The following is a 22,415-nucleotide window of genomic DNA, read 5'->3' as shown; positions in this document are numbered from 1 at the left end:
GCTTTATCAAACGGGTGACCCTTTATCAAATACTTCTGGTCAGAACTTTTTTAAGCACAGCTCCTCGCTTCAAACTTTTTGAGGATTTTCTTATTTATTCCACATTACTTTGTCTACCACAAAAATTAATTTAAAATGAATTTTGTCAAAGATATATTTTAATATTTACGTATTTATATATAATATTTACGACTGTTCCTTGTTAGAGTCAAAAACTAACGAGCAATCGCAACTACGTGAATGCTGACAAACTGTATTGAAAAGTCTTAATTTTTTCCATTTCATGTGGTAAAGCTCTCAGAAATAAAATATTTTGGGATAAAAGGGTATTTTAGTGAAGTTTTACATTAAAACAGCTATATTTATCTCCAAAATGACGTACTAAATTGTATTGCACAATGTTACAATAACCATATAAGACAACGTTGCATCATAGATAAGGCTAAAACAAACCAATTTGTGTCATTTTAGGGGTTGTCTAGTAAGCTTTATAATATAAATAAAAACGTATCAGATAAAAAGAACAACTATTATTTTGTAATTTTAATTTGCTTTATCCAGTTTGTCGCGATTGTATACATCATTTCAGCTTGTTAGACAAAGCAAATAAAAAATCAAACAACATAGATATCCTCTATACTAATTAAATGTACTATTTATTCTAATTCTTTCACTGTAAAAGTGTGATGTTAAAAGCAATTTAATAACCGGTTTTTATTAAATTTGAGATGGTGCTTTTGAGTGGGCCATAATTACTAGCATTGCCAGCACTCAGCTTTCCACTCTCATAGATTTCCCACCTCCCCTGACTATTCTTGGAAACAGAGCACATAACAACAGCTTGGGAATTTCGTGCATGTGTAAAAGTTGTTTTACACAAGTCTTTTTCTCTATTACTTGCTTCATAAAACTTTAAGCTTGGGTTGGGGTATCTAGCTATATTAGGACTGCTCCATGCACTTAGTGTGAAAAAGAGATGAGTGACATTACTTGGAATTTGTTTTAAATACACATGGATAGTATGATGACCAATACGTTTACGATTATCCATTACATCCCCAGAATGGGATATTCCATTGCGATAACGGTTTTCATAGTCTGCCAAATTCAAAAATTGTGTGCCTTGGTAGAGCAAACAAGATGCATCCAAGTAATCACGTCCAGAAAAAGGATAGCCCCAGTAGAGATCAAAGACGACATGGTCAAACGCCTCAGGGATTGCATAAAGCAAGACGACTAAGTAAAGGGTTGCATACGGAGGGATATTGTTGTCTGACAAGGTTGAAGGTTGGCCATTCGAACCGAACATCTGCAAAAAATGGAAAACATGCTTGTTAAATATAATTAACTTACATTATGATCCGCTTAGACATTAAACTGTCATTCCAACCATGACCAATCATACGTGACTGATAAATAGCAAGTGCTATTACAGAAAAAATTACACACTAATAGACAAGTCAAACTATTTAAAATACAATTTTACCAAAAAATCTAAAGACTTGAATAACTATTGATCAAGATATCATTGAGTGTTGTATATATAATTACGGTATAAATAACAAATCAGTACCTGAACTTCTTTATCCTCAAACAATATTTTTTGTTTGTTTGGAGGAATTTTGAGTTTGCTGTAAATGTGCTTTTGTAAGTCGACCAAAGTCATGAAAGAATAATAAGGTATCTGAGTTGCATCTCCATTCAAGACTGTAATATTCAAGATTTCTTTTCCCGAACCCTTTGGTGCTGGAGGTGTGTAAACGGCTTCATATTCTCGAAACATTTCATTCAAAATGGCTTTAAACCATTGAATTGTTGAGCAGTCTGGTGTGACGGACACGGAACAACCAGGGTGAGGACATTTCTTTTCTTTTTGGCAGGAATTAATCACACACTAAATAAAACTTAAGTCTTTAAGAAAATAATGAACAAAAACAGAAATACTTTAAACATTTTGTCATCATTAATGAAATATGTTGCCAACAGTTTAAATGCCTTTAAGTGCATTTCATTGTATCTAATTATAAGGCACATACATAGGCTATACTGAGTCATCATTCTACTCCGATGAAATAAAATCAAACTGACAAATTATGTTCCGATTTATGAAATTATACAGCCATCAACACTTGCAACAGGATTTTGAAAGCTTTATTATTAACTTTTAAACGTAGTTATATTCGTTGACATTAATTGTACGTGCCATAAGATAAACGCACTCAATGACTATTTTTGTCTCAATATTCTTGTTTATGAAAATATGTATGTATTACCACTAGATACTAATTAAACGGCGTGTTTAAAAATAAAAGAATTTGTGAACAATAACATTATTGATAGGTTAACCATTCTGTAAAGTATGTCATGTGCAGACTGTATAAGTCACAAAATGCTAAAAGCTACTTATAATTATTGTGTGTTGAAAGTGTATTGTCACTTCATATCTACTTGTAATTGTTCATATGTGTATATTTACATCCCTTAAGTATGATTCCCTTATTTCTTACGAAAACTGATTGTAATTCACAGATGTATAGAAACTGACTGCACCGAAATCTAAACCATCCAATTCTAACCAGTTTATCGATTGGTTGAAACCTTCATTTTTTGTATTACGAAACATCAAAGAGCAGTCATTAGAATGCAGTCCTCTCTATACCCCAACTTTGTTGACTTTAAAAAGACTTTCGGAAGTGTACATAGGGAAAGTTTATGGAAACTGTATGGCCTATCAATAAAGATTATTGACATTATAAGAGTAAAGAGTAATGCATTAAGGGTTTCAGTGTAGTGTGATGATTAACAATGGCCAAACTGAGTGGTTCCCAGTAACGTCTGGGCTGAAACAGGGCTTTATGTTGTCTTCTCTGCTTTTAAGTGGCTATATACTGGGTCATGAGGGAATCCCCAAGAAACATTAGATGAAAATTGGTAAACAAACAAACTGCCGACGACCTTTGTATCACCTCATCTTCTCATGATAAAGCAAACCAAACTCTATGTAACATCTAGAAGTTTAGGACTAAGATCAACTAAAGGAAGATCAAAATAATCAGAATTAACGCACTGAACAACAACCCCGTATCAGTAAATGGAGAGCGTTTGGAATTTACACCTTCAATACCTGGACAGCATTATATAACAACATCAAGAATAATCAATGCCGGTCAACGTCACGTGTTGCCATCTATAAACCAGTTTGGACCTCCACCTATATGATCATCAAAACAAAGCTCAGGATCCTCATTAATACTGAAAACTAGTATTACTATAAAGAAACATGAGATAATTCAATTTTACTTACACGAAGACATTCAAGTGGTGGATGATCACATTCATCTGATACTGTGACAGATGGGAATTCATTGGATAGCTTCTCAATTCCACACTGCTTGCATAAAGCCATGGTGCTAAAAAAGAACAAATTTATAACATTACTTGTATATTTTCACGTTCACATGAAAAGGATATTACATCTCATAATATTCATATTATAATCTTAATGAAATTTTAAAATGTTGCTGATTTCAGTGTAAAAGTACAACTTAAATATTTAAAGAAATGTTTATCAACCTCAAACAATAAAAGATATATAAATCAAAAAGAGGTTAACAAGTGTGAGCGACGACCCCAAAGTAATATTATCCTGCTAAATACTACGAAAACTAGGCCACTAAAGCGTTTAAGGAAGGGACTATATATGTCAAAGATATTCTTGGTCAAAATTAAAAATCAATGATAAAGCATATCACCGTGTTAAGTAGCAACTTACGTTTAACTTATAAATAATATAAACCAGAAATATGAGATGAATAATTATTTCCACAGATGACATCGATGCAAAACATAACAGATTGAGTAATTATCATGTTTTCCGTCGTATAAAACCTGAAAGCAAAATATATATCACAGAATATTGCCGATTAGATTATTTTTTCTCTTGCGTGAATATCCTCTTTTAAGCTTGCTAGCGCTGTAAAACATCAAAGTACTGAAGTACTGAAAGCCGGGCTCTTTTGGTGTGTCTTTATGCATATTGTGTGGTAAAGACTGAAAATTAATATCTCTGCCTCTCTCTCTCTCTCTCTCTCTCTCTTTCTCTCTCTCATAATTATGCTTTTAATGTCGGCAAAGCGTCAGAAAGCGACTACAATCAAAAATATATCTGTCTTGTAGAAAAAAGTTCAACAGTTGCTGCCTTGAATTTTGCAACAAGCGTTATATACATGTATATTCAATCCCCATTTCTTCAACGCGCAGCAAAGTAGATCATAAAAAATCATGCGCATTGTATGTATCCAAAACGCATAGTCTTGTTTTTAAAACAAGTTATTAATAAGAAAACTAAAAAAGATAGACAATTCTCTCGAAATTAGGATAAAAGAAACAAAATGCCAACACTTTTGACAAAACGTGGCTCTTTGTGTAACTATTTGGTATAGCGGAAGCTTTTACTTTGACGCTGTTAGGTTTTTTGTTTACTTTTGAAGTTGTGCTATTTATAGTAACATTGGCGATTTGCCTGCCAACAGCTAGGACTCTGCTTTCAGCAGAGCCCGGCTAAAAATACAGATATACATGTAGAATATAGGATTATAATTGCAAACCAAAATGATTTAAAAAATAAAAATTCAGGCGATCTGACAGTCTTTCGGTATTCAACAGATCCACATACATCTGCAACTTGAAGATAAATGAAAACTAGTGGGTATTGTTTTTTTTACAAAAAAACCCCACATGTCTCCCCTTCTCCCCAAGGATTGTTATATGGTGCAAATTTAACAATTGAAAAAGAATGATGTCAGCTATATGTAACCCAGACCCAGACAAAATTAATTTGACCTTGAGTAAAACATGGTCAAGGTCATATATAAATCAATAGTACACCTAAGTGTTTTATTATTGTTCTTTGTTTAAAGTTTGAAGTCCTTCTGTCAAAGTATATTCAGGAACTGAACGATGAAGTTTTTTTCTAATTTGATCTTGAAATAAAATTTTTAAGTCAAGATCAAAATTTTTGGTAAGGTTCAACTAGGTTATATACCATCTATCCATGATACAAGTTAAAAGTCTGTATGTTAAAGGAATCTTGTGTTATGGTCCGGACAATATTTTTTATGAAAAGCTTGACCTTGAAGAGCAAAATAGGGCAAGATCAAAACTTTTGGTGACGTGCACTCCTTCTCATTACCATCTACCTATGTTCCAAGTTTGAAGTCTTAATGTCAAAGGGTACAAAAGTTATGATCCAGACAAAATTTTATTATTTTTTTCTTAACTTGACCATGAGTAAAACAAGGTCAAGGTCAAATATTATTCAATAGTACACCTAAGTGTCTTATTATTGTTCTTTGTTTAAAGTTTGAAGTCCTTCTGTCAAAGTATATTCAGGAGTTGAACAATGAATTTTTTTCTAATATGACCTTGAAATAAAAATTCTAGGTCAAGGTCAAAATTGTTGGTAAGGTTCAACTAGGTTATATACCATCTATTAAAGCTTAAATGAGTAGATTGATGGAAATAAATTTATGATATGTTCTTAAATTACATTAGTAGATATATATATAAAATGATACAATTATGTATGAAATGGTACAGTGAAACAGTTTAAAATCGATTGATGCGTTCCCGAGATATCAAGCATCAAAGTCCTGAAGCGAGAGTCCGATAAGCTCAGTCGTTATAGTCTTGAACATGTGCACAGCCGACCTGGGTTCAAGCCCCGGGTGCCGAAATTCCCCCCCCCCCCTAATATTTTGCGTTGATTAACAATTTAGTCTTAAAACTGAAGGATGTTATCTCATTTACTCAAAAATCGGACGGAAGACCCACTCGTTGCTCGCAACGAGAACGATCTAGTTGTACATATAATCCTCTCGACTGGTTTAAAAAAAAAAATTTAGTTTCTGTTTTGCATAACATTTGATAATGGATAAATGAATCTAAATGTGCATCTATATAGAACCATTTTAACAGGAACTTTGACTTTTGGTTGTTGTGTCAAAGAGCAGCCGAGCTATGTTGTTTGAAATAAACAAAATTTGTGTCTATTTTTTGAGCTGAGTGTAAGAAACCTGTGCATATTTCACTTCAAACCAGCGTCATTTTTAACTTGTTTTGATGCAAGAAAAAGATACAGTAGTTGGCCATAAGTATGTTCCCAAAATGGCCGACGTTAACGTAGATCTCTTCATATAACCTGAAGTTTTTTGACTAACTACTTCTAACAACAAAGAAAAAATGACTAGGCAAACATATATATTAGCGAGCGCAGCGAGGCGGCGCGAAGCGCCGCTCGCGTAGCGAGCTCCATAGACAACGTGTACGAACGGAGGAAATTCGTGTTGAAATCTGCACATTGTTCAAAGAAAATTTTGTGGACCCGCGTGAAAACGTTCTACTATCCCAGTGATCCTTTGCGGTGCATAGCAACATGGTGGAACAGGAAGTGTTCTTACGGAAAATTTTTACCTCTACATCGCCTACATCATTTTCATTTAACAATAAAAAAAAATCCTTCTAAAAACATTACAGTAAACAACACATAAGCTTACGTAAAAAAAACTGAACTTTTGCTGACATATGACGTCATTTCCTTCTTTGTCCGACAATTTACGAAAACTGTCGAGCGCAAAAGAATGTTAACTATGACGTCACAAAGATCTCGCGTTTTAATTTCCCGCGATACATTTAGAGGTGGATCAAGCATATGTACTGGATCATGTAGGAAGTACTCAGTATCAGTGTTAACGGTGACTCTTTGGCTGATTAGTTTTGTTTTGATGATTTTTTTTTGCTTAGTAAATACACATGCAAGTTCCATGCTAAATTTATTGTCATATTGATCCAATCATATATGCATACGTTAGGTAGGTGACACAAAAAAATATTAAGAAAGAAAACTCTAATCATTATTAGATCTACGTGCAGCCACGTAATTTTGTAATGAATAGATAAAAGAAAAGAATTAAACTGTTAAAATATCTACCGGTACATGTATTTGTTATATAGTTGCATATGTCGTCAAATAATATTGGATATCACACACTAAGAAAGGGGTGAGGGCACATGTCTACAACGCTTATATAGCGTGCAAAAATTAAAAAGATTTAAAACAAAATTAATGTAACAGAGGAAAATAATTAAAACACAGGTTACAACAAGGAACAAAATGAGAAATAACAGACAAAATTTATTTTTTACTGATTTTAATGATCATTATTAAAAGGTAAAGAAAAGTATCTACATAAAAAAAAAACGGCGTTGTGTTTATCAAAATATTTTAATACAATGTAAGTCTGTTGAAAATTTTATTAATGCTCAGTGGTAGTTTGTTTAAGTGTAAAAGACTAGGAAGGGGCCATTGGAATAAAAGTTTGATAACTTCGGGTTCCTTGCGGTGGTAAAAGTTTTCGAGACAAAGCCAAAGTTTTTTGGTTAGGGCAAGTCCACGGGTTGCATTTAACAATGATGACTGATGTGTGGTTCCTTCTGCGCTCGCCCCAACGGTCACACCGTAAAACATATTACTTTGTATTATATCCTAGGATATGAAATATTCTTGCAATTGTCCTCGTTTAACGATGTAAAGGCTGGCATTCAATATAAAGTGAGAATACACGAAATGTCAACTACAACTTTTTCTAGGTCATGGAAAATTCGGATTTCGTTTTTTGACATTTGAAACCATATAATTAGCATTTTTCACATAATTTCAAAGATATTAATGTCTGAACAGTATGTAAGCCAAAATATGTATTGATACTGTCTTTCTGCTCTGTTTAGGCTAATTGGGCCAAGAATTAAGTCTGGTTATCATTTTTGAATAAACTATTGGCGATTTGTTGAGTGACGAACAATTACTGATGAGAAGCAGTCTACTTACAGTTTTATTCATCACATTTTACTTTGGTCTTGCTGTAAATGAAGCTGTTTGATTTTTGAAAGCATGTTTTTGGTTGTCTCTGGGGACATTGAAAGGGATTCAGTCATCTCGCGGTTACCTAATCTTACAACTTCCAGATCGAGTTACGATTTTACCATTATTCCGGTCTTCCGTATTTTTAAACTTTACATAACAGTTTCGGCTGTTTATTCCGTTGATCCTTCCAGTTTTATTTATGCATAAATCCCAAATCTGACATCTGTATTACGAGTTGTTTCTGTCTACCCATACGTTTTCTGTCGTTCGTCGCCATGTTGTTGTGCAGACGATAAATGTTTACCAAAGGGGAATAACTCCAAAAATAAACTCGGCAAAAGAAGAAAAAAAGTCGGAGAATCATTGGGCACATTTTAAATCTGACCATCAAAGAAAAATATGCTTTATTTCCTTTTAAAATGTACCTTACAGGAAAAAAAATGTTACGGCGGCCATTTTGGGAACATACTTATGGCCAACTACTGTAGTTACATCCTACCGAAAGTCCAAGGCCTCTATCCAAGTAAACATGTTTATTACCGACAAACAATCTCTTAGAAATTGTTTTATTTTTTGGTAACACATACTTCTCTTACCTGATTGACTGTATTCCAGAGGTTTTTCCTTAGGTCGATTTTAAAAAAACTACTTTCGGTTTTACATTCGTTTCCACGAATCTAACTTTTGTCGAGTCCATTTTGACTGAGGTAGTGTCTTGTTGTATACATGAGGCAGTTCGACATATATTTGTGAAAATGTTATGATTGATGTATATTTACGAAATATCATCGAAATGAAAAAGTCATGGTCTTCATCTCATTGCAAAAATAAGAAGAGAATTATATTATTTTTCGCCGTTTGAATCCTGATCACCCCTAGCATACTATTTAAATAGTTATGTTTAAGTTATTTTGTTTCAAAACCGCGGGTGTCCTCATTCTAGTCTGCCGTATAACAAAAATGCAGATATTACAAAGGAGACTGCAAGCTGATATGTTTTAAACGACTAAAATGGCAAGTTGGATGTCCGAAAAAGACGAATATTGGGGTAAGCAGACATTTAAATGTCCGTAAGTAAATTCTTAAAAATCAGTAGACTATATTGGTTTACAAGATATATGGAATATTCAGATCAGACAACAAAGTTACTTTGTTCCGACAACCATAAAAACAGTTGTCTATATGCACTTATCTCGTTGCACGCCTTTCAAATGACCTTGTTGCGTATTTTAATCTATCACTCCCCTTTCTATGCATGGTCCGTTTATTGAACTCGGACAGAACGTGTAAAACTTATTCAGGCCTATTGATTTCTTATCGATTTTATATGTCAAGTATGTCCGTTGTTTAAGTCAAACAGCTACTGATAAAATCGATTCATAATCCAACTGGTTCAGATTACTTTGCTCGCGTGTGAATATTATAGTATTTTTCATGATATTTATGCAGCACATTAGGTCGATTTTTAATTAAAATTTATATACATGTACTTGTGAAAGAAGTGCAATTTAAATCGATGAACGGGAAAATTTTTAAGGAACGAAAACAGATTTTTTACGGAGATTTATAATGGGGAATGTTAACATCTTTTCTCCATTCGGTAGGCACTCGGAATATCTTGCACAATTTTTCAACGTCTGCTCCTATACTAAATCCCCATAGACATCACTTTTTTTCGCCATATATTGAAACATAATATGCTAAATGGGACATTTCAACTGAGAAATCATGGAAATTTTTCATACTTTTGAATAAATTCATTTGAATTCTGAGGCATTTATAAATATCGAGTAATTAAGCAAAATGTTAATTGAGTATATCTTGGGATAGAGTATAAATAATTTTTAACAAGACTTTATAGAGAGGAATTTTATAAAATCATCTCATAACTCAAACGCACGAAAGACGGATAGGGCCACATAAAAGATATTTTAATCGCGTAAGTTCGATAAACTTTAAGATCTCGTTATTACGAGTTAATTATCACGTTATTACGAGGAAAGATCTCGTTGTTACATTTACGAGTTAATTATCTAGTAATTACGAGAAAAGATCTCGTAATAACGAAAAAAGATCTCGTTATTACGAGTTCATTTTCTCGTTATTACGAGAAAATATCTCGTTTTTACGCGTTAATTATCTTGTAACTACGAGAAAAAGATCTCGTTATTACGAGAAAAGATCTTGTTATTACGAGGAGAGATCTCGTTAAAACGAGTTTATTATCTCGTAAATAAAAAAAAGATCTCGTAATTACGAGAAAAGATATCGTTATAACGAGTTAATCATCTTGTTATAACGAGGAAAGATATCGTTATTTCGAGAAAAGATCTCGTTATAACGAGTTCATTATCTCGTTATTACGAGAAAAAATCTCGTAACTACGAGAAAAAATCTCGTTATTGCGAGAACAGATTTATTTCATTAAATTATCCTTTTCTGAAAAGACCTGTAAGTCGATTAGTTCACTCCTTCTGGCCCTTCAGTCTATCTCTTCTTTCAAGAAACCTTAATGTACAAAATACGAATAGGGCCGCATAAAAATATTTTTATCACGTAATTACGAGAAAAGATCTCGTTATTACGAGTTAATTATCTCGTTATTACAAGAAAAGATCTCGTATTAACGAGTTAATTATCTCATTGTTACGAGAAAAGATCTCGTTATTACGAGTTCATTTTCTCGTTATTACGAGAAAATATCTCGTTTTTACGCGTTAATTATCTTGTAACTACGAGAAAAAGATCTCGTTATTACGAGAAAAGATCTTGTTATTACGAGGAGAGATCTCGTTAAAACGAGTTTATTATCTCGTAAATAAAAAAAAGATCTCGTAATTACGAGAAAAGATATCGTTATAACGAGTGAATCATCTTGTTATAACGAGGAAAGATATCGTTATTTCGAGAAAAGATCTCGTTATAACGAGTTCATTATCTCGTTATTACGAGAAAAAATCTCGTAACTACGAGAAAAAATCTCGTTATTGCGAGAACAGATTTATTTCATTAAATTATCCTTTTCTGAAAAGACCTGTAAGTCGATTAGTTCACTCCTTCTGGCCCTTCAGTCTATCTCTTCTTTCAAGAAACCTTAATGTACAAAATACGAATAGGGCCGCATAAAAATATTTTTATCACGTAATTACGAGAAAAGATCTCGTTATTACGAGTTAATTATCTCGTTATTACAAGAAAAGATCTCGTATTAACGAGTTAATTATCTCATTGTTACGAGAAAAGATCTATTTATTACGAGTTAATTATCTCGTTATTACGAGTTAATTATCTCGTTATTACGAGAAACGATTTATATAAAATGGCGCGTTTCTGAAAAGACCTTCTAGTCGACTGGTTCACACCTTTCAGTCTATCTTTTTCTCTCCAGAAACGTTAATTCAATTTTGATTAAATAACAACGGACACTTATTATTTTTACATAAAATGATCGGAGTTATCATTTTCTCTTATATGAATAAGTGGAAAGAACTTCATAACTTTTCATCTTATGTAATATAATCCTACTCCAAAATAAGCACTAGATGACTGTAATGACTAAATAGTGTCAGTCATGGATATACAGGATTTACCCGAATTGTGTTTTATATATGATTATGTTCATACACAACCTATATGTATATTGAAAATAATTGATTTTGTATATTAACATTTTGGAGCCTGACATCAAATTACGTGTATCATTCTTATTAATAAATAGTTCAAATAGTTTATTAATCAATCTGCTTTGCTCCTTCTTCTGAAATTTTTGTAAAACTGTTTGGCCCGATTTTATATCAAATTTTGTGTACGATTTTAAACGATGATTATGTTATGTATGTGTATAATAAAAGGCATTGCAGTAATTCATAAATACACTTAACATAAAGAGAATAGAACAATGAATTACGCCACTTTAAATATATCTTTTCTCGTAATAGCGAAATCTTTTCTCGCAATAGCGAGATAATTAACTCGTAATAACACGATCTTTTCTCGTAATAACGAGATAATTAAATCGTCATTACGAGATCTTTTCCCGTATTTACGAGATAATGAACTCGTCATATCGAGATCTTTTCTCGTAATAACGAGATAATTAACTCGTAATAACGAGATCTTTTCTTGTTATAACGAGATAATTAACTTTGAATAACGAGATTTTTTCTAGTAATAACGAGATCTTTTCTTGTTATTACGAGATCTTTTCGCCCAATTACGAGATAATTAACTCGTAATAACGAGATCTTTTCTCGTTATAGCGAGATAATTATCTCGTAATAACGAGATCTTTTCTCGTAATAGCGAGATAATTATCTCGTAATAACGAGATCTTGTCTCGTAATTACGAGATAAAATATTTTTAAAATATATTCACGAATATCCGCAATATTCACGACAGCAATACCTGGTTTTATGCATGAAAGCTTTCATATAAATCGGCGATTTTCTCACTCCCGGTCCTTACAAAACACGATGAATAAAACATTCTGTGCTTTCCCTTGGTTATTACTTAATTCGTATTTAACATGTTTAATAGCATCGTTAATTATGTTCCGACATGCATTCGGTAGTCAGCATGTTTTTAAGTTGTATTAATACCGTAGTGTGTATATAACCCGTTGTTTAATTTGATTAAAATGTAAATATGCAAGGGGCGCAACTCAAGTTGCTCGCTAGATAGCGCCACCACATCACCGAGTTTTCGTAATGAAATCCGCCAAGGGTTTATGGGGAGCAAAGCGGACCGAAAACCCTTGGCTAGCGAAGATGGGGGAAGGAGGGGCACAAAAGTGTAATTGTTCGAAGAAAGAAATCATAGGAGCGGAAACAGACTTCATATGAAAATTTTTAATGAAAAATGTTAATATCTTTTCTTCTTTCGGAAATCACTTGGAATATCTCGTGCAATTTTTCAACGTTATCATCTGGGTACTTTTCAATGCAAAAACCCCGCAGAATACTTTATTTTTAGACGTGTATTGAAACCCTGAAAAGGAGAAATTTTGGAAATGTTTCATACCTTTGAATGAACATTGTTTGAACCCTGAGGTATTTATGATTTTTGAGTAATTAAGCAAAATGTCAATCAAGGATATATTGGGACAGAGTATTATGTAGATTCAAGTTCACTATTTGTGATTTCTGGAGGTAGAATGGGGCCAAAAAGGAAGGATCTAACTTTTCAATTTGTTTTAAAAAAGAAAGAAAACTCTTGTCTTAAATCATTAGACAAGAAAAGAAAAATCGTGTGTGAAAGCACACCATCCTGAGGTTGAGTAGATTCAGGTTTTTTTTCAAAGTATGACCCCCGGTTGCTGAGGTTGGTTAGGAAAGATTAAGATTTAGATCTTATTTTATACAGGAGTTTAAAGGAAGAAAATGTCCTCAAAATTATTTAGGCCAGTAGGGAGCATAGATTCAAACTAAATTATGATCCCTGAGGGTAGAATGGGGTCACGATTAGAAGTTTATACAAAGGGGGAAAAATAAGATAAAAAAATCTTTAAAAAATTATTTGCCGCGAAAATTTGAAACTTGTGTGGAAGCATTATTAGAAGTGTAGAGATTCAAGGTTTTTTAAATATGCAAGATTGATGATTTAAGGGGGATGTGCGGCTATCGTGTACATTTGAGGATAAGAATGTAAACATTTCTTTAACAGGCTTGTTTCTGCCCGAAACTGGCCAAAATATTGCCAAAAGATATAAAAGCAATAAATATGAAGTCCTACATCTCATTTTGTTTGAAAAGTATGTATTCAAAAACAGGACAATGTCTTTTCAATCACTTAGAACAGCTGATGAACTGCGCAGCTACAGACTTATTTTGAACATAAAAAATTCTGAAAAAAATATGAAACGGGTTCATTGGTGTCTCCTCTACAAAACAAAATGTCTATCGAATGGAAAGTTTTAATAGCTCCGCAAAAATAAAACCATTATATCATAAAAACGACCGCCAGCTACAATTAGTTTTATTTTGGTATGAAAGCATCGTGCATAAAACAAGTGACCCTTAATTACTGGTACAACCACTTTTACTGCGTAGACAAAACTGTCTGATTTTAATAAATGTTAATCAATGTTAAAAATCGTTGAGTTGTGTATCTTGCTTATATCTCGACGACTGACACTCAAAGGTTGAAATTAGAAATGCCTTGTTGAAACATTATGAAAATTAAAACGGGGGGAAAATTGACATAATTCGTGATTGTGTCCTTTAACTGTTACTTGGTCCCACATGCAGCTTACGCTCTGAAAGTAATATTAAAAATGGATATTTATTAATTATAAAATTCATGTTTATATGGATATGACAGAAAGAAAGTAATTTAATGTATTTCTTTTGCAGAAGTTTTGATGCAGTTGGTTCCAACTGTCGTGGAAAAAACTGGTTCAATACCAAATACAACACTTAATCCGTCAAAGTCAACATCAACTGAATACGCCGAAGCCTTAAAGAAATGTTTGCGAAATATAACTATTACTTCAGCATTTTCAAAAAAAGTGGGATGTTCCTTTGACTATGAAGTGTTAGAGGAACAGTCGCCATGCAAATACGTGCCTATTCTTTGCAAGTTTTACAAAAAGTCTGAATTTGATAAATTTGAGACAAATTTTTATAATCATTACGTTGCAAAAAGCCTTGAGAATTATCTTGTGTCTATGGGCTTTCTTTTTGAACTGGGCATAACCCCTGCAAAATCAAACAAAGAATTCAAATTGGAAGTAGTCATTGAAAGGAAATACTTTACTCAAAAGCCGTTGAGTGCATTGGATAGTTCAAAGACAAGGTACGGTCTATTATCATTGACTTTCAAGACAAAATTCCTACTTTTGCATAACACGCTATAAAAACCTTCGCTCATAAAAAAGTAAAAACATTTTCTAAAGCAATTCGACCAATGCAAAGAGACAAAGTAAAATTTTTTCATCCTACAATAAAAATGCATAAAACATAATCGCATTGGAAAGTTATTTATTGCTGCATGATTTTATCTTTAGGTTGATCTCTGGTAATTAACCAATGCTATATACAATACATAAATCACTTTGTAAGAATTTTCAGATATATACAATGAGGACTATTGTTCTCTACTAATAAATTTGGAAGTACTGTATACCGAAGTTTTTTGACGTGCGACAAATTTTACTGACGTTCAAGAAAGCATCGTCGTCGCAAACATATTTCGCCGCAAATAAGTCATCAAATGTCTCTGTTTTTTAAAATATCTTGGTTGAGAAAATTAGTTGCCGCCGACCAGTATATCTCTGATAAATCACGAAACAAAGTTGTTGCGAATAAACGTTGGTTTAAAGTACTGTTTACAGGGTTAATTTCGCCCCGTGTAATTTTCACCCTTTTTTACTTGCAAACGGTTTCGCCCCGTCTTGAATTCGCCCAGACAAAGTTTTGAATAAAGAATATTGTTTGAAACATATGAATTCGTCCAGTCTTAAATTCGCCCGCTGTCAACGAAGGCGAAAGGGGCGAAAATAAAACGGGGGCGAATATTTCCCTGAATACAATATATGAAAGTGTCAGTCTTAGACTTCTATACTTTTTAACTTATAGAAACATTTTCAACAAATTTAATATATGGATTAAATGGCTATAAATATTTAATATTTTTCAGGGTTTCTAGATTGGAATCGGCAGAAAGGATAGCTGAAGGAATTGAAGTAAGTATTATTAACTAGAAACTCATTGATAGAAACGAAAGGTCTTCCGTTTGATTACATGTATTCACTTTAAAAAAGGCAATGAACACTGAAAAGAAAACTAAAAATAAAAAAAAACAAAATCAAAAACATAAAAAGTTGAAAAAGATTAAGACAGAAAAGGGATTTGGCACTCGGAGACTGAGCGCGGGTCGCTGGGTCAATTGTCCGCCACTCGAATGAGCTTTGCAGACCCTCAATTTAGGACTTTCGAGCCTAAAATCTTGGAAATGTAGCAAACGATTTAAAACAAAAAGATACTATGAATTAAACATGGTGACTCTATCGAAAAATAACATTAAAATATTAAAAAAAGAAGAAAAATTGATGTTTTTGTCTCCTTCTGGTGGCGACTGGAAGTGATGGTGAACGTTTAAAAATATAAGAATCAATGCGACGGAAAACTCTCTACAATTCCCGAAAAGTTGATAGTTCTATCTTTGATAATTACGTATCATCATTTCTTGTACTTAGTTTTTCACTCCGCAGCTCTGTTATGAAATGGGTCAAAAATGGATCGAACTACAGAATGAATTTCATACAGAATAGGGGTGGGTAGGTGGAAAAAAATATCAGTATGACCCCACTTATATTCTCTTTATTTCCATCGTCTATTCCTACGTAACTGACATGAAAAGAACCCCGCTGCTGGGCTCAACTACATGATTCATCAGAATGTTCAAAATACTTCAAATACATGTAGATACTGACATATTTGCTTAATTATACAATTGAGAACCCTATTTCTACTTCCCTCCCTGATTTTTCCAAGAAAAAAAAAACTGCTTTATTGTCAGTTAAAATATCTAACCGATGGTTCTTAATCTTCAATCCTAGTGACTGAACAGCCTTCAAAAATACCTCAGCTTCTTTTAAATGCATGGACCTTTTGTCCCCTTTCTCCTAAAAATCACCAAAGGTAACACCCTTCATTTTTCCTGACAGAAAAATAACCCCATAACGATAAGATGAGGCCATAGATAAATAAAGCTGATTGTGTTTTTCTATCGCCACTAACACTAAAAAACGCAGAGAAGTGTTAACAAATACCCAACCAGCAAATTAAACCCCAAAGTATGTTTGTGAGTTATCGTTCAGCCTAACATGGCCATGACCTGATTTTTCATTACAACAAACATTTCATCTTAACTTTGGATTGGACGATGAGCGTGTTTCAGTGTTTCCAAATGAAATGGATTATCTTTAATCCAAAGGTTCAAATATCGCTCAACATGACACAAACGAGGTTTTGAAGGTTCAATAGTTAATGGCATCACAATGTTGGGCAATTCTCACTGACCTATTTTCGCAATCACAACAAAAAACCATTTTTAACTTTCTCCAATAATTGGAACTTTATGAAAGGTACAACATTTTTACAAATACTGTTTTAGGGGTTTATCCGAATCAGATGATCGCCATTAAAAAGAACAGGGGCATACAAGACGTTGTATATCCCCCACTCGGAACACTGAAGACGAAACAATTTCAATTTATGTTAGAAAATTAATTTTTTGTTTGCATGCATTGCTTTAAGAATAAATTTCACGCTGGTGGTCAATATTGGGCTTTTATTGTATAAACACAGCAGGAATAGGTTTCCTAATTAAGCTGCACATCGTTATTTGCCTGAATAATTACCATTCTATGTTCTAAATTGCAAAATTTAGGTATGAATGGAACCTGACTCCATCCTAAAAGTACTTTTCTTTAAAGAATAAGTTTTTAGTGATTTTTATGATTGATTTATTAAAATGGAGTCTAAACCCATAATTGTTCAAATTCATGGTTTCTTCCAAAAACGTTTTACTTTTAAATTATTGTCAATCAGCTGTTAAATTGATTCACTTGTACTCCGATGTGTCAACGTTGCTCACGGTGATAGGCGGAAGCTCGTAGTCCTTACTACTCGATTGAGAGTGTGTTCGAATCATACAGACGGCGTTTTATCTTTTTATATGTTCATATGCCTGGGTACAGGGAGGATTAGTCAGGCCTTGTACCATCTTGTCCTTTCCTTTGAACCTGCGAAAAAAGGAGCATATCCTCTCCATGTTTTAACCAATTGGACAGTAAAGTTAATTAATCCGATGTAGAGTTTTCTAAGATGCTATTCCAATGGATTGCAGAACCATGAAGATATCCTGACACAAAATGTGCTGGATCCCTTATCCCTATTTCTGCAAATTCTCTCTGAGCTTCCAAGAAAAGATTTATAACCACTAGTTTTACCCTTGTAGGTTTAACTCGAATGTTATCCGATTCCTGATCTACATGAAATTGCACTTTCCCATTTTGGAAGAACTGGATTAAACGCATCATTCACTTACAAAGTTAATTTCATGAAAGGATATTAAACCTTCATAAGGTGAACTAGGGTTTAGAAACAAAGTCCACTAGAGAATCAATTTTTCTAAGCTGATAATTGAAGTCTCTAACACTAGTACAAAGTTAACATATATTAGTCCAATTACGACATTTCATTGATTATAATCACGTTAAAGAAGACAACCGTCTACAAATGTGCTTTGATAACATAACAATCAATGTATTATTGCATTTGTCATAAACATAATATGAACTATGATAATAACTGTTCACTCTGAAGAGGTATTCATATGTCCATCTAAACATAGCTTTGAACTTGAACAATCCTTGATGAGATGGCCCATAGATACACATAAGAGACAGGGTCCTATTGGTATTGACCCACCATGGTTGAACCGCCCCTATGTTTTGGCCTATAACCTTGAAAAGCTGGATTAGGCATATATCCATATTTATACCCCTGGGGCTGGTAGGGCAGCATTAATGGCATTGATGGAAAAGATGGGTACAAACTGTGAAGAGGGGAGGAGGGGGACTTCTCAACTTTTGATGATTCCTTTATCTTCTTCTGCTCTTTTCTCGATTTAACTAAGACTTTCCCCACAAAGCACACAGCTCCTCACTCCTCCTAGGCACCGGATCCTACCATTCTTTTTCGAGGTCCGTGTTGCTCTGCTTTGAATTTGTATTTCGTTTTATGGATTTTTAAGATGGTTGACGGTTTGTTATCGTCATTTTTTCATCTGATGGTTTAAACACCACCGCCCCCCCCTCCCCAATAACGCTTAAAACAAGGGTCACCAAATAAAATTTATCTTCCCCTGGTTTCTTGACGACTGTCTGTAAAGCTCTTTAAAGAAATCTGCATCATTAACTTTTGCAGCTCGCACCGTTTTTGCTAATTCATCAAGAACCAAGAAAAACGGGGTTTCACTCGGGTTGTTTTTGTTGACCAAGTGTCTCGCCTTTTCTATTATTGCTGCGATTTCTTTTTCCTGTTATTAATACACAAAACAAGGTACCGCAATTAAACAAGTTATCACGATCAAATTACAAGACCGGGTGGTCAGCCACTTGCAATAATCATTGAGCTGATCTCTACAACCAATTACCGAACACTGTAAAGTCTGCGCAGCTGCCTGGCCGACCTCATTTGCATACACAATTGTGTAATGCAATATATTCCTTATATTCGTCTCAGACGCCTCCTTGTGGGTCATATCTAGCATCTCCACCTCGTCCTCGCCCGTTATCTCTCTGAATGCCGCAATCAACTCTTCCTTCGACATTACCTCAGTCGATGTATTACTCTTGGCACTTGCTAGGTGACTGGTATGTTCCCGACCATTTTTCATCTCTATCACAATGTGAATAAGATTCTTCCCTATGATGTTTTGAAACGACTGGTGGTATCTAGAAGTACAAAACCAATATTTAAAATATTTATCTTATTATTATATCTATCCCATTGATATCAAAACAATATTCATCAAAACAGAGACATAAGAAACATTTTTAGCTCACCTGAGCTGAAAGCTCAAGTGAGCTATTCTGATCACATTTTGTCCGTCGTCCGTCTGTCTGTCCGTCCGTCCGTCCGTCCGTCTGTAAACTTTTTACATTTTGAACTTCTTCTCAAAAACCGCTTATCCAATTTCAACCAAATTCGGCACAAAGCATCCTTATGGGATGGCGAATATAAATTGCAGAAATAAAAGTCCGATCTGTATTCAAAGCGGAGAAAACCTTGAAACTGTAGAAAAAGGGGGGTGCATTTTTAAAAATCTTCTTCTCGAGAACTACTGATTTCAATTCAGCGTAGTTTAGCATAAATTATCCTTATGGGAAGGAAAATATAAATTGCAAAAATTAAGGTCTAATTCTGTTTCAAATCTGAGTTATTACGAAATTAATAATAAAGGAAAGGCGTGTTTCAGCTTCGCGTTCGGCATCCGGTAAAATGGGTAGGCAAGACTTGGCCTGGGCAAAACAAAAGATTGGCAGTTATTAATCTGCCAATCTCACTAAAATTTCAGGATATTTGATGGACCAGTAATATTTGTATTCGCTGTAAATATGCCGCAAATTAATGCGTATTTGGAATTGACGATTGCCGATCTGCTCCGGCTTTTATTTTGCCACGGCCCGGGTTTGCATACCCATTTTACCAAGACTCGTATTCCATACTTCTAAAACGAGGCTCTTTGTTTAAAGCAGCTATGCCATTATACGTAAAAGGGTCGACCTGACTATGATGAATTTGCTTGTTATGCAACAGTTCGCGTATGAAGGGAACTTTTTGAAACATGCAAAATATATTGGTGCCGATTTTGTGAAGTAAATTGAGGCTAAATATTTCAATGCGTTGACAGTTTTCACACATGACGTTGGTGTTAGCTTGTGCTATTTATGCTTTGTAACTTGGAGACTATCGTCTGTATTTCGTGATTTTTACGTATCAAATCAAACAGATACTTCAGTAAATCAAACAGTTAACTGTTTACCTGCGCAAATTAAGCAAAATCTGATGTATCAAAAAAGTACTGAAATACAATTCATTCTATCGGTAATTCGGCATTATCTTTTGCGTAATGGTAGATTACAATGCAATAGGTTTTGTTGAGTCGTTCGGCATTTTCTCGAGTTTATTCAGTTTAAATAGAGTTTGATATCGCTGACGGAAACATGTAGGTATATACATGTATATATATGATTCATTTCGAAAAAATAAATTGTGTTCTTTATTTGTTATAGTGCATGTTTCTTGTGTTTAATTGTTTACAATTTCTATTTACTAACCATATTTGAGTGTTATGCTTCGATTTATAAACAAGATACAGAGATTTGCTCACAATTCTATGTTTGTACACAGATCTTAAAAACTAAAGATTAAAAAAGTAAAAAAATTGTCAATATTTATTAAGAAAATTTTCAAAGTCTGTTCTTCCAGAAACCAACTTTAACAATTATTGTATTGTAAGCTTAACCTTTTAAGCTCACCTGAGGGTGGGGCCACAATGGGGGGGGGGGGGGTCGAAGTTTAACAAATGAATATATAGAGTAAATCTATAAAAATCTTCTTCTCAGAAACTAATCAGCCAGGAAAGCTGAAACTTGTGTGAAAGCATCATCAGGTAATGCACATTCATAGTTGTGAAAATCATGACCCCCGGGGGTAGGGTGGGGCCACAATGGGAGATCGAAGTTTTACATAGGAATATATACAGTAAATCTTTAAAAATCTTCTCAGAAACTAATCGGTCTGGAAAGCTGACATTTGTGTGGAAGTATGCTCAGGTAGTGTAAATTCAAAGTTGTAAAAATCATGACCCCCGGGGGTAGGGCCACAATGGGGGGTCGAAGTTTAACATATGAATATGTAAAGTAAATCTTTAAAAATCTTCTTCTCAGGTACTAATCGGCCAGGAAAGCTGACACTTGTGTGGAAGCATCCTCAGGTAGTGTAGATTGAAAGATGTGAGAATCATGACCCCCGGGGTAGAGTGGGGCCACAATGGTGGGTCGAAGTTTTACATAGGAATATATAGAGTAAATCATTAAAAATCTTCTTCTCAGAAACTAATCAGCCAGGAAAGCTGAAACTTGTGTGAAAGCATCCTCAGGTAGTGTAGATTCATAGTTGTGAAAGTCATGACCCCCGGGGGTAGGGTTGGGCCACAATGGGGGAACGAAGTTTAACATAGGAATATAATAGGAGTAAATCTTTAAAAATCTTCTTCTCAGAAACTAATCAGCCGGCAAAGCTGACACTTGTGTGGAAGCATTCTCAGGTAGTGTAGATTCAAAGTTGTGAAAATAATAACCCCTGAGGGTAGGTTGGGGCCACAATGGGGGGTCGAAGTTTAACATATGATTATATAAAGTAAATCTTGAAAAATCTTCTTCTCAGCCAGGAAAGCTGAAACTTGTGTGAAAGCATCCTCAGGTAGTTTAGATTCAAGGTTGTGAAAATCATGACCCCTGGGGGTAGGTTTGGGCCACAATGGGAGGTCGATGTTTTACATAGGAATAAACATAGTAAATCATTAAAAATCTTCTTCTAAGAAACAAATCAGCTAGGAAAGCTGAACCTTGTGTGAAAGCATCCTCAGGTTGTGTAGATTCAAGGTTGTGAAAATCATGATTCCCAGGGGTAGGGTGGGGCCACAATGGGGGGGGGGGTCAAAGTTTAACAAAGGAATATATAGGGTAAATCTTTAAAAATCTTCTCAGAAACTAATCAGCTAGATGATTCTTTATAATTGTTAAGACTTTGGCCCCAGGACAATTCTTAGGCCTCACGAGAAGGTTCAGAGTTTGATGTACGTTTATATCCCATATATAAACTATTGTTAAGGATCTTTTTAAGAAATGCAATACTCAACATATGATATGACTATAAAATCATCCTGTTAGAAAAGGGACTAATGATCATAAACATAAGA

General features: G+C 34.1%; 2 protein-coding genes across 2 annotated transcripts in view; one reads left to right on the top strand and one right to left on the bottom strand.

The window, feature by feature from the left end:
* Positions 1-639: 639 nt before the first annotated feature.
* Positions 640-8,634, bottom strand: LOC128167052 (uncharacterized). Its single transcript, XM_052832550.1, has 4 exons — positions 8,518-8,634; positions 3,305-3,410; positions 1,574-1,894; positions 640-1,309 (listed from the first exon to the last, which is right to left on the bottom strand). Exons 2-4 carry the CDS (start codon positions 3,404-3,406, stop codon positions 701-703), a joined length of 1,032 nt encoding a protein of 343 aa, XP_052688510.1. The 5' UTR covers positions 3,407-3,410; positions 8,518-8,634; the 3' UTR covers positions 640-700.
* A 219-nt stretch (positions 8,635-8,853) lies between these two features.
* LOC128166681 (uncharacterized) overlaps positions 8,854-22,415 on the top strand; it is a 49,888-nt gene continuing 36,326 nt past the window's right edge. The window contains exons 1-3 of the mRNA XM_052831983.1: positions 8,854-8,969; positions 14,273-14,714; positions 15,558-15,603. Coding sequence (XP_052687943.1) covers positions 8,933-8,969; positions 14,273-14,714; positions 15,558-15,603 — 525 coding nt within the window. The 5' untranslated portion in view covers positions 8,854-8,932. The remainder of the gene's footprint in view (positions 8,970-14,272; positions 14,715-15,557; positions 15,604-22,415) is intronic.

The sequence above is a fragment of the Crassostrea angulata genome, chromosome 10 (genome assembly GCF_025612915.1).
Source record: "Crassostrea angulata isolate pt1a10 chromosome 10, ASM2561291v2, whole genome shotgun sequence".
Taxonomy (NCBI): domain Eukaryota; kingdom Metazoa; phylum Mollusca; class Bivalvia; order Ostreida; family Ostreidae; genus Magallana; species Magallana angulata.
The sequence above is the reverse complement of the archived record's forward strand: the minus strand, read 5'-3'. Positions and strand labels throughout refer to the sequence as shown.

Excerpts from the sequence above, each read along its gene's own strand:
- LOC128167052 (XM_052832550.1), bottom strand. The coding sequence starts at position 3,406 with ATGGCTTTATGCAAGCAGTGTGGAATTGAGAAGCTATCCAATGAATTC. Across the intron at positions 1,895-3,304 it reads CACCACTTGAATGTCTTCGT|TGTGTGATTAATTCCTGCCA; the intron begins GTAAGTAAAATT and ends AGTTTTATTTAG. Across the intron at positions 1,310-1,573 it reads TTGAGGATAAAGAAGTTCAG|ATGTTCGGTTCGAATGGCCA; the intron begins GTACTGATTTGT and ends CATTTTTTGCAG.